The sequence below is a fragment of the Mesitornis unicolor genome, unplaced genomic scaffold, assembly GCF_000695765.1.
Source record: "Mesitornis unicolor isolate BGI_N332 unplaced genomic scaffold, ASM69576v1 scaffold9181, whole genome shotgun sequence".
In the NCBI taxonomy this organism is placed as follows: Eukaryota; Metazoa; Chordata; class Aves; order Mesitornithiformes; family Mesitornithidae; genus Mesitornis; species Mesitornis unicolor.
In genome coordinates, this window is record NW_010161697.1 from 29,633 (window position 1) to 48,135 (window position 18,503).

General features: G+C 40.1%; 1 protein-coding gene across 1 annotated transcript in view; it reads left to right on the forward strand.

Annotated features, from left to right (window-relative positions):
• LOC104547627 (cyclic AMP-responsive element-binding protein 5) overlaps window positions 1-18,503 on the forward strand; it is a gene marked incomplete at its 3' end in the record, with an annotated part of 143,104 nt that overhangs the window by 8,309 nt on the left and 116,292 nt on the right. The window contains exon 3 of the mRNA XM_010193410.1: window positions 3,532-3,653. Coding sequence (XP_010191712.1) covers window positions 3,532-3,653 — 122 coding nt within the window. The remainder of the gene's footprint in view (window positions 1-3,531; window positions 3,654-18,503) is intronic.

The following is an 18,503-nucleotide window of genomic DNA, read 5'->3' on the forward strand; positions in this document are numbered from 1 at the left end:
AGCTCTGTCTGAGTTTTGGTCCAGATGGGTCTGGCACATCCAGTTGCTGAAGTACAACAGATCGGAGCCCTGCTCTCGGTGAGCCTGCAATAGTTGTGGGTGCTGGTGATAGCAACAAAAGGTTTGTTTGTACCAACAGGCAACAGTGAGGTCAGGCACAAGATGTTGGAACTATTGATGCATTTTTAAGTGCTGAGAATTAGGAATATTTTAACAATTCTGGGAGACCTGAATGTGTAACTTACACTAGGGTCTCCTTTGTGGTATTGTTTCCAATTAAACCACAAGGGCTTGCCTAGTCTAGGTAAAAAAATTACTGTGGTGTTGTCTTATGTTAGTTCCTGAGGGCAAATTGCAGAGACAAAATAGTTGTTTGCCTCAGTAGTGAAGAAGCCCACTACTTGGTAGCCCTGAAGTCCTGAAAAAAGTGGGTGCGGTGTATGTACAATGTAACTACTATCGTATGTAAAGTCTCAGCATTTTAAAGCCCACATCTTCATCAGTTCTACTCTCATACAAACACAGAGGTTTCATGGACTTCTGGCTTCTGTGAATGTAGTAGTATAAGGTACAAAGGGAGCTCCTCTTTTACATCTGGCTGCACTGGCTTCCAAGAGGTCTGTAGGTGGAGCAGAGGCTGGGTGGTTGGTTGATGTTCCTTCCCTGACTGGGAGGAGAGTGGGGCTGTCTGTTTTACCAAAATCTTCTTGTGAATTCCTGCCAGTCTGATTTCTGGATCATAGAAACTACAGTAATTGTATGGGAAGACTGAGGTAGTCATTTAAGATCATTGTGTCAATATGTAGGTGTTGTAAATAGTGTCATTAATCTATCAGTTCCTATGCTTTTAGATAATAAAGTAGTAAATTGGAAAGATCAACTGTAGGTAACACATTTGATTATCTCAGACTGCTTGTGGTGCAGAAGCTGCACCTTTGGCACGTACAGAGAAAAGCTGGTAAGGCCTTTGTGCATTTAAGTCACATTCTTGCTTTGGGTCGCTTGTTTTCACTGTTAACATTGATTTACTTCACTGAGAACTTTCTTTATCCATCTGTCTAACATTCATGTAATAGATGCCGAACAGATCAGGAACTTCAGCTGCATGTGCCTGATTGCCACCCTGTAGCCCATTAAGTTGCCGCTGACCTAATGTAGCCTGTTGTAGCAATGCCCAATTTCTGGATCAGCTGTGTACCTTGGTGAAAAATAACAGGACCTTATCTATGTTAATGTAGTCTCTTCTGCCCTACCCCCCAGATTCTTGATTTTAGTGAAAGTGGTGCCATCAACTTCTTTGTGAAACCCTAGTTTCTCATCTTGCTCATGAAATGGATACCTTGCTGCTTTGATATGGATATACTACTTTTGAAAAGAAAACATCTCCTGTATTTGCCTTGCATTCAAGCACTAACATGCCCTTTATGTCCAGGAAGGCTTGGCAACGATTATCTTTGGTTTTCTACAAAGCAATTGTGTTGTTCACTAAAGTAATATTAATCCTTTTTGAAAACAAAAATCTATTCTTCCTGCTTTTTAGTGCACTTCATTTCCAGCACAAATTTCAGTCCAAGGGCCAAAGACAACCCTGGTGCAAATCTGCTGAGTTCAGTGAGGTTACCCTAGAGATTAGTCTGGCACTACTTATTTGGGATATGGACCTGTGAAGTGCTGAGTGTCCTCAGCTCCCACCGATGTCAGCACCTCATTGACTTGGCTCCTTGTGCTGAGTTCTCACAAGATTCTTAGAAAGTCTTATGCTTCTGACTCTGGTAATATGGTAGCTGTGAAAACTAATAGATAAATATGTGTGCCTTCCCAAACACTTGAGTTTTGTTTCCTTTAAGCTCACAAGTAAGATGCAGAAGCCAAAAGAAATAAAGCAGAATTTTAACATTACAGACTTGCTTTTTGTGTTACATCAATATGTTCCATCAGAAAAAGAAATGCAAATGAGTGTGTTTGCGCTTGGATTGTCTGACAAGGTCAAACCTGTAGGACCACACCTTATACAGGTGGAAATGGGCTTCAGCTGTCTCTGTAATGGAGGAGGCTGATCCTCCCCCTTAGTTTCCAAGTGAAAACTGCATTTCCTTTTGTATGCATTGCTTTTGTGCTGCCTGTTGTTTATGGGTTGCTGTGCATTTCTATGCTGATCATGTAAAGTTCATTGTGTCTGGTAACTGCTCCCTGTAAGAGGGAAATATTAGAACTTGACCCAGCTTAGCTAGGTGCAAGAAACCAGACTTTTCTTTCAGAACTCACTGAAGTGGGCAGCTTTTCTTCTGGTGCAATATGGGTGACTAGAATTAGTATGACAGAGTTTTCATTCTCTAAAGAATGAATTTCAAACAATAAGATAGTTGTCAATAACTACGCAGATGATAATTTTTGAACAGTGAGTCCAACCTTTCCATAAAATTAGATACTGCAGAGCAGCTTGAGCTCAAATGGAGGCTTGGGAACAAACAACTAACATGTAAGAGAGGATTTATTTTTTTTAATGTATGTAAAGCTGATAGAACCATATGGATTCTCCCCTGCTTTTGCTGATACAGTTCTGTATTGTAATTTTGCGGAAGCTCAGGTTGAGTAGTTAAGAACTCGCCTCAGAATGAATGGAGCTGCCCCAGAGCTGACTTTTGAGGAGTCCTTGGTTCTCAAGCTTGGGCTTGATTTTTCACTTCCTGGAGAAAGATAAAGCAAGGTCATCACTGAAACAAGAGTCCACAGAGCAATTGAGCCCGTCTGTCTTGCAAATGTTTGAAAAGACAGCTGAAAAAATCATACCTTCTTGAGTCCCTCTTGCCTGTGACAGTAAAGTGGATCCTATCCTTCCCTGAATTATTTCTGAGGGAGCAAAAAATTCCTAGAGATGAAGGCATGTGCTAAAAATATTTTGTCTCGAAATCTCATGTTTATATATATTACCAGCACTTTTAGGTATAAAACACACAAGATGCTTCTCTGTGGTCAAAGGTTAACGTTTCAGGGTTTTTTCTTAAAGTAACTTCACTCCTTCAAAAACTGTGTTAGAAGCAGAGCTTCTCACTGTGGCTAACTTCATGTGTATAGCAAAGTATGTGTATGTTTGAGGTGGTTTTAAAGCACTTGAAGGTGTTAACTAGTGCATATCTGCTGCAGTTACCTGCATACTATGGTGTAGATGTGCATTATCAGATACACTGCATGTTGTTTTGCATGCATCTATTTTGGGGGGTTTGTAGACAGCTATAATGACCATTTGCACACTTTAAGGATATGCACTTCTATTACGTGCCCTGTGAAAACGTGACTTCTTGTCTTTCTGGTTGAATTGTGACTACTGCCTGTTTTCAGACACTGTTGGCAAGTGCTGCCTGCCTGCAGTTCATAGTATCAAAATGTGTGGTTTGGTTTTAATGATAGTGTGGTAGGGGTGGGAAGGCATAGAGAGGTTAGCTAGAACCAATCTCTTCCTGTCAGACTATTTAATTCTCTCCCTCCCTTTTAGATATTAATACCAGTGATAATTTCTTGTCCTATTCTCAGATCAGACTCCTACGCCAACACGCTTTCTGAAGAACTGTGAGGAAGTGGGCCTCTTCAATGACATCGATTGCTCCCTAGAGCACGAGTTTAGAAAGGCGCAAGAAGAAGAGAACAACAAAAGGGTGAGTGTGAGCACACTGAACCCTTCCTCCCCTTTGTAGCAGGACAAAAAAAAGCGTGAAAGCGGATTGAGCTCTAGTACCTGGTAGTAACCTTTTGGTTAGAAACTAGGTGGCACTGTAAGTTGTGACATGCTTTCTAAACTATTGAAACAGTTGACAAAAAAAGCAAACCCCAAACCAACAAAAAACCAGCATTACATTTCCAGAAGTGCGTAACTGTGTTTGCCAGGGTTTGATTCCAAGTCCCTGCTTTTAAGCGACCCATAATACAAACCACACACCTCTTGAGGGAGAGTCTTGGGAAAATTATATCATCTTTAAAGTGAGGATTGCAAGCTTGCTCAAATATATTACACATAAATGTGGATTATGAAGAGTCATTTACTTCTTAAAAAAAAAAAAGTTTTGCTCTTTCCTCTGCAACCCGATGGGCCCCTGGATTTCTATGTTATTGTTATCAGCTTTATCATGTTTCTGTATTTCTTACAAAGTATTCATGTTGAAGGAGGAAACTTTAACTTGTAGTACCTAGTAGATAACCTATCTCATTTCCAATTAGTATTCTTTTAGTCTCAGTATTTGTAAGTTTAGGTTGAATTATACAGGCCACTTTGTATGGGGTTAAGTGTACTCCTGTGCCCAAAGATTGTTAGAGTGTTTTGAGGGATCCTGAAGTGCTATTAAAATTTTCAGGGATTGTAAAAGAGCTTAATGCACTACAGAGGCCAGCAAGAGGTATTGGGTGAAATTTTAACTTTTCAAATAAGCATCCAAAGTTCTGGTTGCTTTTGAGAACTAAAACACATGAGTAATGTGGGGCTTCCTACAAGAACATATTGCTCCATGCAGCCCTCCAACAACCTGCCCAATGCCTCCCCTTCACAATGTTCCCTTTTGTGTCTCTGTTTTCCCCCTCCCATTTCTGCAGCTCTTGGAAATTCTTAGGTAATGTGTCCCCTGCCATAGGACTTCCCCACTTATTGAACACACTGTTATTTGGCTTAGTTCTCACGGTAATCTCTATTTGTCTAATTTGAACATTAACTGGGACCATAGACTAAAAATGGGAAAAGGCAGCCACAAAACGACTATGGTGCTAAAGGCAGAGGGCACTTCTCCTTGGCTTGCCTCAGCATAATTTTGGCTTTCAGAGTGTCTGTGCCTCCAATTGCAAGGTTTTCCTCTGTAGGTACTGTTTCTTACTGCTGCTGTATAGTGTCATTTGCTTTGCCTGTCGGTGATTGCTGTCCATCTCGAAATTCATACATGCAAGGCATATGTGTGCTGCTGGGGCTTGTGAGATCTAGAGGTAGCAACATTTAGGGATCTTGAGCTCTGCATAGTAAAAACCCAAGAGATCATTTTGGATAAAAGAGGTAAACCTGATTGCTGAGGTGAGGAATGGGAGATGACGCTTGAGGAGGAAACCTAGGAGTGGTTTGGTTTTGACTTACAGGGGAGACAGTCTAGGGATGACTTATTTGTGGCTTATAAGCAAAGAGGCTGGGACAGACAGGCGAGAGACTGCAGCATGGTATGCTGAGCAAGGAAAAGGAGCCCAAATGTGAGTGTGTCCAAATTTTGGTCAAGGATTGGGAAAATAGCCCAGACTGACCCTGACAGCTTTGTATGCAGGATGAATGTTAAGAAACAGGCAGGTAATGAGATACTTCTAATTTTAGATTTAGCTTGTTAATATTTTTTTCTTACGTGCTGCAGAGGGGAGACTTGGCCAAAATCAAGTAGAACATGTCTGTAGGTTCCTATTGCTTTGTGAATTAGACGATTCCTAAGGGCTCTTTCTGCATGGTGTTTATTTTGCGGAAGCAGGAGATGAGGAGAAATCTACTGAAGTGCACTTCTGTGCAGTTAGCCACTGATTGCAGCGTGTGATGTTGCAGAATCCGCTGCAGTTTACAAGGGGTAGCTGTGCCATCTGATTAAAACCTACGCAAGGGCAGCGAGCTACCTGATAATTCCAGTTGTTTAATGGCCTCTGGAAGTCTTATTATGCCCTACTCTTACCAACCCCTGCAGCTGCCATTGGCGATCTTCAGGGAACAAATGAGTGGTGGTGGGGGAGGGAAATAAAAAAAAAAAAGAGGGGGTGAAGAAAAGAAAGTTAAAAAGGCAAAAGTCCCACTATCTAACTAACCTGTAACATTTGCTCTGTGTTTCCAATTAGTCTGCTGTATGTTCATTCTTACATTACTGACTGACTGTCAGATAGGAATCTGAAGCGGGCCCCAGTAGGGCTTTACATAAATGCAAGAGGCAAAGGCTGCGACAGAAAGGGACTCTTCGAACTGCAGCTATCGCTAACGAAATGCTGCTAGCAGCCTGTCTCTGGAATATGAGCGCAATGTAGCCTTGTCCTAATGGACCTACCAACAGTTGGAGACTTAAGACTAGCTGCATGGAAATCTTCCTCGCGGCTCAGAAAACTTCCAAAAATATTTATGGTTGTATTAATTTCTCTGGACTCTGAGAGAAATAGTTTTGTTTATTTTAGTATATCACTGTGGCTTAGCATGCAGCTTGACACTGAAATCTTGTACAATAAAAATACTTTTTTTTTTTCTCCTTGAGAGTCATAATTTGAAAACTAAAGTTCAATTAGCTGTGTTCTTTCTTTTTTTTTTTCTTTTTCTTTTTTCTCTTCTGAGTGGAAGCCCATGGGTAATCGCTGAAAATTTGTTGTGATTAAGCTGGTTACGTGGACTGGTGACATTCCAAATTAGCTGTGAAGTGCTGAGTGCACAGTTTTAGGAACACAGTATATAGCTTTTTTTGTAAAGGTAATTATTGAAGGGAAGGCACTTGCATTAGTAACCTAGCTGCTTATCCAGGAACAATCACTTAAGCAACCATGGCATAAAGATGTTGTGTAAAGTGGGAGTAGTGTCCCTTTCTGCGTCCCGTACTTGACATGTCTTATGATTGTAAGCTCATCTGTCAAGGACCATCTCTTAAAATATGCATGTGTTAGCCTTTGCCTGGGGACTGAGTGGACTTGAGTAATAATGATGATGATGACCTCCAGGACCTGAACTGAAATAAGAGAAGTAAAGTTATAAATGGAAGCAAGAGTATCAGTTTGGTTTGGCTCCTCTGTTGCCTGTAACATCGAATATTAGTGAAGTCTCTGCTTGAGAAAGGTCTATCCCTAAATGCAAAGGATTCTATAGGCATATTGATAAGCATATGAGAAAGTGGCTTTTTGCATCTTCTTGATGGCAGTCTTCCTGACACAAGCATCCTACCTGCCAAATTCACCACCAAAATTAGCACAGGTAAATGCATACCTATACTATATTTCTGCTTGTGAAAGTGTAAATATTAAAGCTCTTAGGAGTTTCAGACAGGCAGCAACTTACACCTCTGGCCCAGACAAAATACGTGCAACCCAAATCAACAAGGCAGGGAGTGCTGGCAATTCAGATGACCATCGTGGCCTACTGGGTGTAGCTTTTAGGCTTACACTACTCAGAGCATTAAGTATCCAAAGCAGTTGTAATGTGTTATACTTGCAAACATGTGACCTTTGCTGCTACTGTATAGGCCCTGCTGTCGTGTCTTGTTTTGAGCGTTGAGGTTGGGTCTGAGAGGATACTGTCAAAGATGGGAAGACTCAGGATCTGTTTCTCAGTAACTAATTGTTTGCTGCTTTATTAAAATGCATCTTGTCTGGCCTCCCTGCATGAAATGAGAGTGGAAATATGCTCAGCGTAGCATGTAGAATAGTACTACATCAAGTAGTATTTAGAAATAATGAGTTGAATATGTTCAACCTGAGGGCATTTTAAAAATCACATTCTGCTTATGCTGGGATTTGGATGCATCACTTCTTAAGGATTTTCCTGCAACTTTGAAATCTTCTAACCAGTGTTCAGCGCTGTAATATAATATGTACACTATGTAGATGAGGCAGGGGAATGGCTGTTCTCAACTACAGCTTGGATTTAATGTGGGTTATTCAGTGTCAGTTTGGGAAGCTCATGATCAGCAAGTCTTCTACATGGCTAAACATTCCTGTTCTGAGTGTACTGTCCCACTGCAGGCACCTCACTGCTAGAAAAGCATCAGCCAATTGAAGTAGTTCAGTAATGAAAAAGAACAAAAACAAATACAGAGCATTTGGTGGTTGAAAAAGTTCAGTCCACAGAATGATTAAAAAGCCTGAGTATCCAGTTTAGTTGTGGTAAGCAAGGGATGATGTTACAGTCTGATGCATATTTGAAAGGTATAAATTTGGTTTGTACCTTCCGAGTTCTTCTACCTTATATAGCTTTCTGTGTATCAGCATAAAAAGGTAGATAAAATGTGCTTGGATAGCTTATACTACCTCACCATTTCATGCTGAACTCCATGACAAATACAAACCAACAAACTCATAAGCCTGATCCTGGAGTGCTTTTGACTCATTGACTGACAGTCTGTATAGCAGAAAAAGGTTAAGAGCTATGTTTAAATGCTTACTATTTATTTTTTTTCATAAATACAGATCTATACATTCTCTTTGCATTTGTCTGAACATGGTGTAAGAATGTCCATATTTTTTTCAAGTTGAGGGTTCCTCTGACAAGTTTATTCTCCCACTGAGATTGAGTATCTTACATGGTGGGTATGTTATAGCAGATGGAAAATAAGACTAGGAATGATTGATGTTAATATAGTGCTTAAAGGCTGGAGTACCCTTGTTGCAGGTATTGTAATAACTTCAAGCAGTTACTTTATCAATCAGTTAAGCTGTTGTCAAGGTGATAGCTCAAAACTCTTAAATTCAAAGTCCAAAATATCACCCCAGATTCAAAGATTTCAGTATAATAGTTCCTATACTCAGAATATAACATCTGTATTTGTGAATATGTGGTCATCTTCACAGCATAGCATCACTTCTGAGTGATGTCTTAAGGTACTGTAAAGATACATTATAACTCTGTATCAGAATTTTCCAATGGGTTATTCTGAGTTTTCATGTGCATTGATTGCATCAGGTTATTGATCTGCTTTATGACCTTACTATTTGTTTATAAACACCCTTTTTTTTCTCAATTAACTTTTGCAGCATTTCTATGGAGAGGGGAAATGCTTATTTTCTTAATTTCTATGGAAAAAGATTCCAGAAGATGTTGTTTTCCAAAGCTCCTTCATAGTGTGACACCAAGCTCTTGAAGTAGTCACAAACACAGAGTGTGGCCCCAGAAGACTGATAGACATCTTCAAAGGCATTTTGGTGCCTTGCTCTCACTGAAATAAAGCAGGAGTGAACCAGTGAGCTACCAGAAGGAATCTGGGTTCAAGTGATGTGCTAAAAATTGCACAGGAAGTCTGTGGCAGAGCCTCGGATTGATTCCATATCTCCTTGGTCTCAGCACAGGGCATCCCACAAACCATGTGTGTTTAAAGATTTATCAGCTGTTGTTCAGTGTTGCTTAAAGACAGGAAGAATGCTCTCCTCCTATTTCCAGATGGGTAGACTTGCTCCATTTTAACTGCTTTTCTTAACTTGTGGCACTTTCGTTACCACACTGAACTGTGTTGCCAAAGGGATGCTTTCTGTGTAAAGGTGCAGAAAAGCTGTCAAGACAACAGAGTTCATAACATGATCTTGCCAAAATATTCAGAGGAATAGGCTTTAACTTATGCTGGTTGCTGCCGGTACAACATCTTACCTTCTGCTGACAGGCAGAAGTCTCTTATCTTCTTCTGTAGCAATGGACTGTATTTAGCTGGATTTATGGATTTAGATCCTCATATTCTGAGAGAAGACCTGAATGGTTTTTACAGCAGTAACGGCCTATATCACACAGAAAGGCAGTTCTTGAGGGCATACATTTTTGACTGAGCTAAACCTTCCCAACCATAATCCTTCCATGTTCTTCTGAATTCCAGCTGATGAATCATCCTGCAGAGCTCTGTCAGGACAGTCCACTTTCCTTCTGCTTCTTGTTGTCTCTGTCCCAGAGAAGTTGAGTCATCCTCTTGTAATGTTTGGGTTTTTGTTGTGTTTTGTATATTTTGGCTACCTCCAAAAAAGAAGGCCTGCCTGGGTTTCATTCTGACATTTCTTTCACAACAACATGGCATAGCCATGCATTTTGCCTTGGTCTTCCTATGAATGTTTTTAATGGCACAGTTTTCTTGTTACCAGTTCAGATTTCAGCAGCATGGACCAGATGGCACATGATGAAGGGATAAACCTTCCTCATAGTGGCATTTTTATAAGTCTCTCTCTTAGGTAAAGCCCCTAAATCTTGGCAATCTCTTTAGAGCATACGCTCTGCTATTAAACACGAGCTCTTTGCTCCCCAGAGTGGACTGCAGCCTATATGGTTGGGTAGGTAATAGGATACTCCTGATATATTTCAGAGCAAGGTGCACTTTTACTTTATTTATGAAGATAGACATGCTGGTCGAGGGCTTAATCACAGCTGATAAATCATTTTAAGAAAGCCTACTAGAACCATATGCTGATTCTTTGTATTAATGTGGTGTGTCTGTTTCTAGTCTAATAAGGCAGGGTCTTGTCCCCCTCTCCCTTCCCCCTGCCTGGTGTGCGAGCTATTTATCTGTTTAAGTGATATCGCTTGCCTGGGGGCATTTCTGTCTTTAAGAGGTATCGTTAATAAAGCAAGGTGAACAGAGAGGAGAGGGATTCTTGCTCTGTAGAGCAAGCGAAGCTGTGTGTTTTTGGTCTCCTTTGTTGAGATGGAATTGAAGAGCAAAGGTCCAAAAGCTGAGACAAGGAAACCTATCAGTTACAGACTGGAGAACCATGGCATGGCCTTCATGCAGCATAAGGTTGTCATTTTGGCCCAGGTGGTTACAATCCCAGAGCCCGAGACCTGTGAGGGGGTTGGGTGCACTGACATTTTGGTTACCTCACCTTTCCCTCGCTTGGAGAGGGCTGCTGCGGGAACAGGTTCCACAGCCATCTAATGAGATCCACATTGGTGAAGTTATTCTGTGCCAAGTCCTATTTATCATTAATTGGTGGGTTTGCTTGCAGATCTTTCCTATTATTTGCTGATTATACCCCTACACTTTTATTATCTTGCCAAAATTCAAATGCTAATAATTTCTTGATTTATTATTTGTTTATAAGTCTGTCTGCTGCCTAAATGGATGTAGTTAGAAGATTTCAAAACAGCAACAGCTCTTATGCTGACTGGGTTTCTTTCACATTTTGCACATGGCAGTCTTCTATTTATAAACCTCCATAGGGACTCCTAAACCCTTATAGTTGGGTTCCTCCCACCACTTTAGTCCCTTTTCTCCCTTGCTCCCCCAAGGCAAGTCTTGTTTTTTTGGCGTGAAGACAATGATGGTGATTGTTATGTGGAGAAAATGTTCACAAGCTATGAACCGTGGGTAAGGTCTTTTAATTTGTACCTCAAGCAAAATAAACTGGAAATTAGAGACATCCAGGAGAGTAAGGGTATTTTCACCACAAGGTAGGAGATCCTTTCTTTCAAAATGTGAAACAGAAAAACTGAAAACTCGCCTTATGCCAGTTGTGTGCACTCTGTAGCTTGACCTGTTTCCAGTACTGTATGAAATGACTGTATTTCTGAACGCTCCCAAACTCGAGTGCTAAATCTGAAGCACATAGGAGTAACAAAAGGAACAGTGGAGAAGAGAAAGAAACCAGAACAACTGAGCACGTGCCATAGCAGTTAATGAACGCTGAAGTTGGATGTATAGCCTCATATAGCCTCGTACATCTCTTGTACGAGTTCTGTTGACTTTAATGGAATTTAAATTTTTAGCCTATTACAACTAGGCAAAGACCTGAAGGGAAAAACGCTTTTGCTCAGAGATTAGAGGAAAAAAACCAAACTCAAACCTGTGATCATGAAGTGAAGTATATGGGTAGTTGTTGATGTCCTGATAATATGTAAAAATATGGCCCTTTAAAAACCATAGTGGGAAGCAAAAAAAAAAACAAACAAAACCCAAAAAAGTAGAAGTAAATTTTAACTATTTCCTTATTCTAGTTTCTCTCTTACATGCTCCTCTACAGAAGTTGCCAAGTCCACTCTTATCAAATAAAGATCCGCTTTCTTTCTTCCCTGCAATGTGAGTAAACTGTGTGTGGCTCGGTCTGCTCCCTGGGAAGGGAGCAGACATGGGTTTGCCATGTGAATGTGCGTGTCAAAGTGCAGCTCTGCCAGCCAGGCTGGGGCTGGGTGGGGAGAATGAACTCAGTGTTACAAACCATCTCTTTTGAATTTCTACAACCTATTAGTCACAGCAAGCTGCCCTTATTGATTTTGGTAAGAGAGGTCACTTTTAATCCTCTAAAGTGAAGAGAGCTGCATGCACTCTCCGTAGCATAACATTAAAATTGACACAGCTCTGCATCGGTTCTATGAAAATGCCTTAAACCTAGATGGATTACTGCCTTGCCTTTCAATGGATACAAGCTGCTAACCAGAGCACGCTAACTGAGATTAGGTGTAAGAGCTTCAAAATACTTCATAAGGAAAGCACAGCCCAGAAAAGCTAGAAAAGATGTGAGCATGCTTAAAAAGCTGCCCCTGCAGAAAGAGGCCATTAGTCTTAAGAAACTTAATTTTCTCCTTTTATAAAAATAAAAAAATCAACATGGAGGAGTTGAGATTATCATATAAAAGAACAAACAAAAGCTGACCTTACTCTATGATTATAGGGAAGCTTTATTCTGGCTGACAGCCCTTGCTAGCTTTGTTTATGTTCTTTAGAGAACTAAATCTTTGCATACAATTAGAATAGTCCAACTCGAATCTTAAGTGTGCCTCAGAATAAACAGCAGAGGTGAACTCTCAGCAGTTTTCTTTTCAACTTTGTTATCCTTGCCCCGACCCGTTTTTCCTGCCTAATGATCATTTGTGGCATTACTATTACTAAGAGAAATCTTCTTGATGGAAAAATGTGCTTAATGGGGATAGGAAAATTGTTGTGAGCCTGGAGAAGTACTTTTTTTCTTTGGAATACCAGAAAATGACTACTGCCCCTTTTGATTTTATGCTAGTTCTTGTTTGGAAATTTGTTTTCTGAAGGTTTTGCTCAATTTTTCTGAGTCTCAGTAAAAATGTACCATGTAATGTTCAGGGAAATTTGTTGGTTTGCCATGTAAACCTTGTGATCTCTCCTTTAATTAGTTGTAGCTTGTTCCAGTATTTCTTACTAAATGTTAGAAGTTCCCTTTCTAAGTAAGACATTGCAAAAGAGACTGCAGTGAAAACCCATTAAGGTACAGTGTTAAACTAAAAGTTGTGTAGCCTCTAAGTGCAATGTGTGTGATGATGGAGGTGCTTGACTTCCATGCTACAGCACCTTTCAATAAGCTAAGAGTACTCTACAGTTTCTAGCTGAGTAGGTCTCACAGCTCCTCCTCAACAGAGATCGAAGTAAGTCTGTGTCTTTCTTGGCAGCGTGGCTTCCTCTCCTACATGAAGATAAATTTGCTTTTCCTCCTCCTTCCTCACCTGAGGAGGTGGTGGTGGGTATTTTCTCCCCGTTTGTGTTTTGACTTATAAAGACACAGGAAATTTCAAAGTAGGTGCAGAAAGGGAGCTGGCTTTTGGCTTCACCACTGTCACTGAGAAATGGTGCTGCAGTGGCACCTAGAAGGAAAGATGAAAGCTGCCCCGTCTGCAGACTGTGTGCGCTTCTAGCTGGCAGTTTATGCTTGCCCCAGTCCTACATTTTCTTGCCCTATCAAAGGAGAAAACAAAGAGAGATGTGTTGCCAGTCCCTCCTTCTTTGTGTTGAAAGAGTCTGATTTCCAGGTCCTCCCTCTTGTCATAACACTGTATGGCATAGAGGGGAAGGAAAGGAGGAGATGGAAAAGCATGGGCTGATGAAGAGAAAGGAATTAAAGGAAGAAAAGTACACTTCACTTTTACTTGTATAAAGGACTTATTCATACTCCAGGTCAGACTTGGTGGGGAAAATGGAATGGAACATTCGCCCAGAAGAGGAGGAAAAGCAATGTTAATCAGACATGGAGAAAGCTGAGGGGTACCATGATTCTGTACAAGGGGAAGAGAAAATTGAGTGAAAGAATGAACAACACTCACATGAGTCAGACATTAAAAAGCAGATTTTTGTTTTCTGAGAAGTGGGGTATTAAAATATTCCGGTGATGTACTTGTTAGCAGAATTGGATGAGCAGAGATATGAGTAGAGTGAAAAGTATAATTTCTTTTTCTCCTCTGCCCCCCTTCCCCCCCAAAAAAAAAGAAAAGAAAAAGAAAGAAACTTTGCTTCAAGGAAATGGATTTAGTTTCTCTGCTTAATGTTGAATTGAGATGTCAAGGGATGTGGCTGTGCAAGAGAGCAGGACAGATGGAGATGCTCAGTTGATGCTGGGTATTAGAATAGTTTTTGTCTGAAAAAGAGGAAGGGAGAATCGGCCTGGATGCTGTTTTTTTCTGCTTTCAGTGGTCTTTATATTCTTTCTCACATCACACTTCTGTCTTATCTCTGAGATCTCTGCGTATGTCCCTTGAGTATATGCATTGATGTAAGCCCTGTTTCTCTAATGACAACGACTTACCATAGTTCTCTCCCATTTATGCTATTTTTTTGTTCCAATGCAGTAAACTCATGAAAATGTAAATGCCAACATATATGTTTCAGGAAAACCAGGAAAGCTATTAAGTGTATTCCACCTCTGCACATAAGTTCTTGTTTTGTGGATTATTGTTTGGCTGGAATCTTTTTCAGGTACAGTTCTCTTATCCCAAGTTCTTTTCTTTGCTTCATCCATGTCAGCCAGTTAAATGTGGCTATAACCGATTTTCTGAAATGGAGCCAAAGTCCATGTACTTCAATAGCTCTTAAACATGTGGTTAACTTCAAGCATGTGTGTCGAGGTTTGCTGAATAGAGATAGTTTGCTGAATCAGGACTTGCCAACACTAAGATTTTAAATGGCATACAATCCTCTGTTTTAATGTATTTTAACTACTGCCTCCCGTGGACTATAGGTAGCTGTTGTTACTTGAGTCCTGCAGGTGAAGAAAGTCGTCGTTGGTTGAACAGCAATTTAAGGGTAAAAATAATCTTTCTGATACCCTGCTGTGACAACTGTTTTTTTACTTCCTCTCAATAAATAACTTAATTGTGTTATGTGAAAGGAAATCATTATTGGAATTTCATGTTATGATTAAAAACTTATTTTTCTGGAGGAATAAAAAAAATCTGCTACTTGTAAAAAAAAGCTAATTTGTTATAACTTTTTTTAAAAAAATTATTTTCCCCTGATATTTCTGTACTTTCTAAGAAAAAGTGGTACTAAGATGGTAGTATATGTATGCCACTATTGACCAAATAAACATGAGGCATCTATCCAGTGTTCTGGGTACCTAAATTTGTGTGACTTCTTGAGAAAGTAATTTTAAAGAACAATAAAAGTGGAAGAAGAAAAACCAACCCTAAACATCACAAAACCCCCCCAAAACCAACCACCTCATCTACCTGCCCTAGAAAAAAATTAAAGAAATAAAAAAATCCAGTTGCCTTTCTCATTCACTTCCATTCTTCTGTGTGCAGGGATAAATGGGAGAGGGCTGCCTGCCCCGTGTTGTTTTGATTTTCTCCTTCCTGGATCACAGGTAGAGTGGGTGGAAAGTAGGTACCACAGAGCAAATGCATCTGTTGGAAGGTGCAGGCAAGTGGAAAGAGTCACTGAGGGAAATGTGCCTTTTAAAATACTACTTAATATGCTGTTAGTGATGGAGTGCTCAAATTGCATTCTTGATGGCTGTCTGGGCAGAAACCCCCCCATATCTTACTATTGTAGTTGATACACTTAATACAGTGTTGTAAAACAAAGCGCTCTTCCTTTTTTTTGATGTGAGGTGGTAAGACTTCAAAATATAATTGGGCTTCCCCCTTCTTTTCTGATTACTTTTCAATATTCGCTTCCTTGTGTTCCATCTTCAAACCAGCTAACCTGTATCCCCTTCTTCTCGAAGCGCATTATCCTGACAACACAGCAGTGAAAAGCGCCAAGACTGCAGGACTTCTAACAATGCTGGAGGGCCCCAGGAATAGGAATGCCCTGAAAAAAATGTGCTCCCATCCAGCTGCCCTTCATATTGTTGTCTCCCTATCCAATTTACTAGAGAATTTCCCACTGGCTCTTGGCTCATTCCCAAATGAGAATGTAATCTTTTAAAGATTACACTGCATAATGGAGGGACAAGGAGCTCTTTATTAACTGGGATGGGGAGTCACTTGCTATTAGACAAGGGAGAGGGATGGGCTGTAGTGGTGTTTTGTCAGCTCTGCTTTCTGCCCCTTCTTGTCTCCTCAGCGATGGGACAGCAGGTTGGGAGTGGGAAACCGCTGCAGCTGCACTGTAGCAAAATAAATTGAATGTAGCTTATGATTATGGCAATTACTTTTATAACATGAAGGATTATACCATAACTATTATATTGCCAACAAGATTAAATTACTAGCCTAGTACCACAGCATGTTTTCCAAGAAAATAAAAAAACCCTCTGCTTGTTCCAGAGTTGATGCATTCAAAGACTATTAATACAGTGTGAAAGAGCTGAGCAGCTAAGGAACCCAACATGCTGTCTGTACGGATATTGTCTGGATCAGATCTCTGTCACTTCAACTTCTATAAGCTGTGCCAGCTCACCCCTTTTGGGATGTAAAGCAATGTGGTACTCTGGTGATTTTAAATGGTACTTCTCTCTCTTGTCAAACAGATAAGCTTCTGCCAGTAATAGTTAATAAAGAGATAATCAGAAATTATTCTTGCAATGGAGAAATTTTGGAAACTTCATGAAGGGACCAGGACTCACGTGAACCCATTCAAAATATTTTCATACTGTGCTCTCCTTTTACTGTATCTTTTGAAAATGTTGCTTACTACAGAGGACATATGTATGTAAACCAAGGTAATCTTATGTCAGTTCCAGTATGAGGTGAGTTTTGCTGAAGTTGTTAGGAGTCTGCAGTGTGAGGGTTTTGTTTTGTTTTGTTTTGTTTTTTTGGCCTGCATGCGTAGCAAGGTCATAGAAGAGAATTTGTCATATCGATATTACAGACATAGCCATGTATAGACTGTTCATGATAGAAGTATAAGCTAAATTAATTATGCAGGAAAAGCAGTTTTCTTTTGTTCAGCAGCTGGAAAATGAGTAGAAAATTAAATTTTGGGACCTCAGAAATATATCATGTGTTGATCATTACCAGCAAATTAACTGCCTGCATGAAAGGGCCAATGTTCTGATTCTGTAGGTGAACAAATTCTATAAATAAATTCTAGTCTATAAATATTTTTATAATTTTTTATATACTAGGAACTGAATAATATCTTAAGCAGTTGATTTTGGTTTTGTTGTCTTCTCACATGCTTGTGCCTTATGAAAATATCTGTTATCACACAAAGCTATTTGATACATTCAGAAAGACTGGACATGCATTTGTAACTCAAGCTTTTCTTCCGTCTTTTCTTTTCTAGTAAAGAACTGGAGTTATGGCTAACAAACTTAAGTTGAACGGGAACATTTTACTGTTGTTTTGAGCAAAATTTAAGACCTCTGAATGGCAGGCTATACCTTATTTTATTCTTTTTTTTCCCCTTTCTTTCTTCTTTCTGTGTCTTTAGTGTACAGAAAAAGAAGCTAATCTGATTTCATGGTGCTCTTAAACTGAATCTTTGTGTCTTACAGATTGCAGATCTGACCAATGCCACATACAAACTGTTTGTCTCCACGACATGAACTCTGCTTTTTGACCTTGCTATTTGTCTGAACTTGAAAGAATTACCTTAGGCAAAAGGTGCTCTCAGTTACCTTCTGGGATTGAGAGCACTGGCCACTGCTAAGAAGTTGGTTTCCTAATGACCTTGTGGTGTCTAATGGTCTAACAAGGTTATGTCTCTATTTGCTAACTACAAAGTGTCTTTTTTGTCAGGTGAGGGTATCTTTCCATTCCCTCCCTTGACTTATATCACTTTCAAACACTAACCCTGTGTTCCCAGTGAAGTATCCTGTATTAATCTCCTGCAAGGGTTTTGTGGGTTTGTCCGTGGTGCGTTAGATCCTTGCTGGTAGGCACAGTTGCACAAGGAATCAGCTTGTTTTCTTAAATCTCCTCTGCCAGTCTTTGGTTGCTGCTTGCTTTTAGAAAGAAGGTCAGGATGGGTTTATGGCACATCTGCCAGTAGGTTGCAAAATGCGAGATCCTCATAGTGATGCATGTGTCCACCAGGCAAGTGTTACCTTTCACAGACTGCACGGAGGGAATTGTGACCCCTGGAAAGGGCCAACAAAACACCCGAGGGCCCATACCTTGAGCTGTCACAGGTGTTTCGCCAGTTCTTACCGTTCATCAGGTTTCCTGACCTCTGCGCATCTTGTGGTTAAGCACCTTCTTAAAAGTCAGACTACGGCTCGGGGCATTAACTGCAGGCAGTAGCGCAACACGATCTGCTGGAAATTGTAAAGTCAGCGATATGGATTTGTGTGCACTTCTGCATGTGCCTACGCACTGTTAATAGGTAATAAAACACCAACATTTCAGTGTGACTTTTTTCTGTGACCTTGTGTTTAACTGCCATAAAGATACAAGTGTAAAACTTTTGAAGTTATATGAGAAGTACTGTAATACCACCTAGAGATACCGGTATGTTCAGAAGCTTTTGCAGTAAAGTTTGGGTGGTTTTCTTCATTATGTTGATCCTAGAGCACAAACTGGATTGAATATAACTTTTTCTCTCTTTCTTTCTTTTCTACAAACATCCCAGTGGAATTATTTTTAGAGCCAAGGGGAAATTTCTGTAAGGCCTTCTCGTAAGCCATGTTTTTGGATTTTTCTTGTTTTCCTGCTGTATACG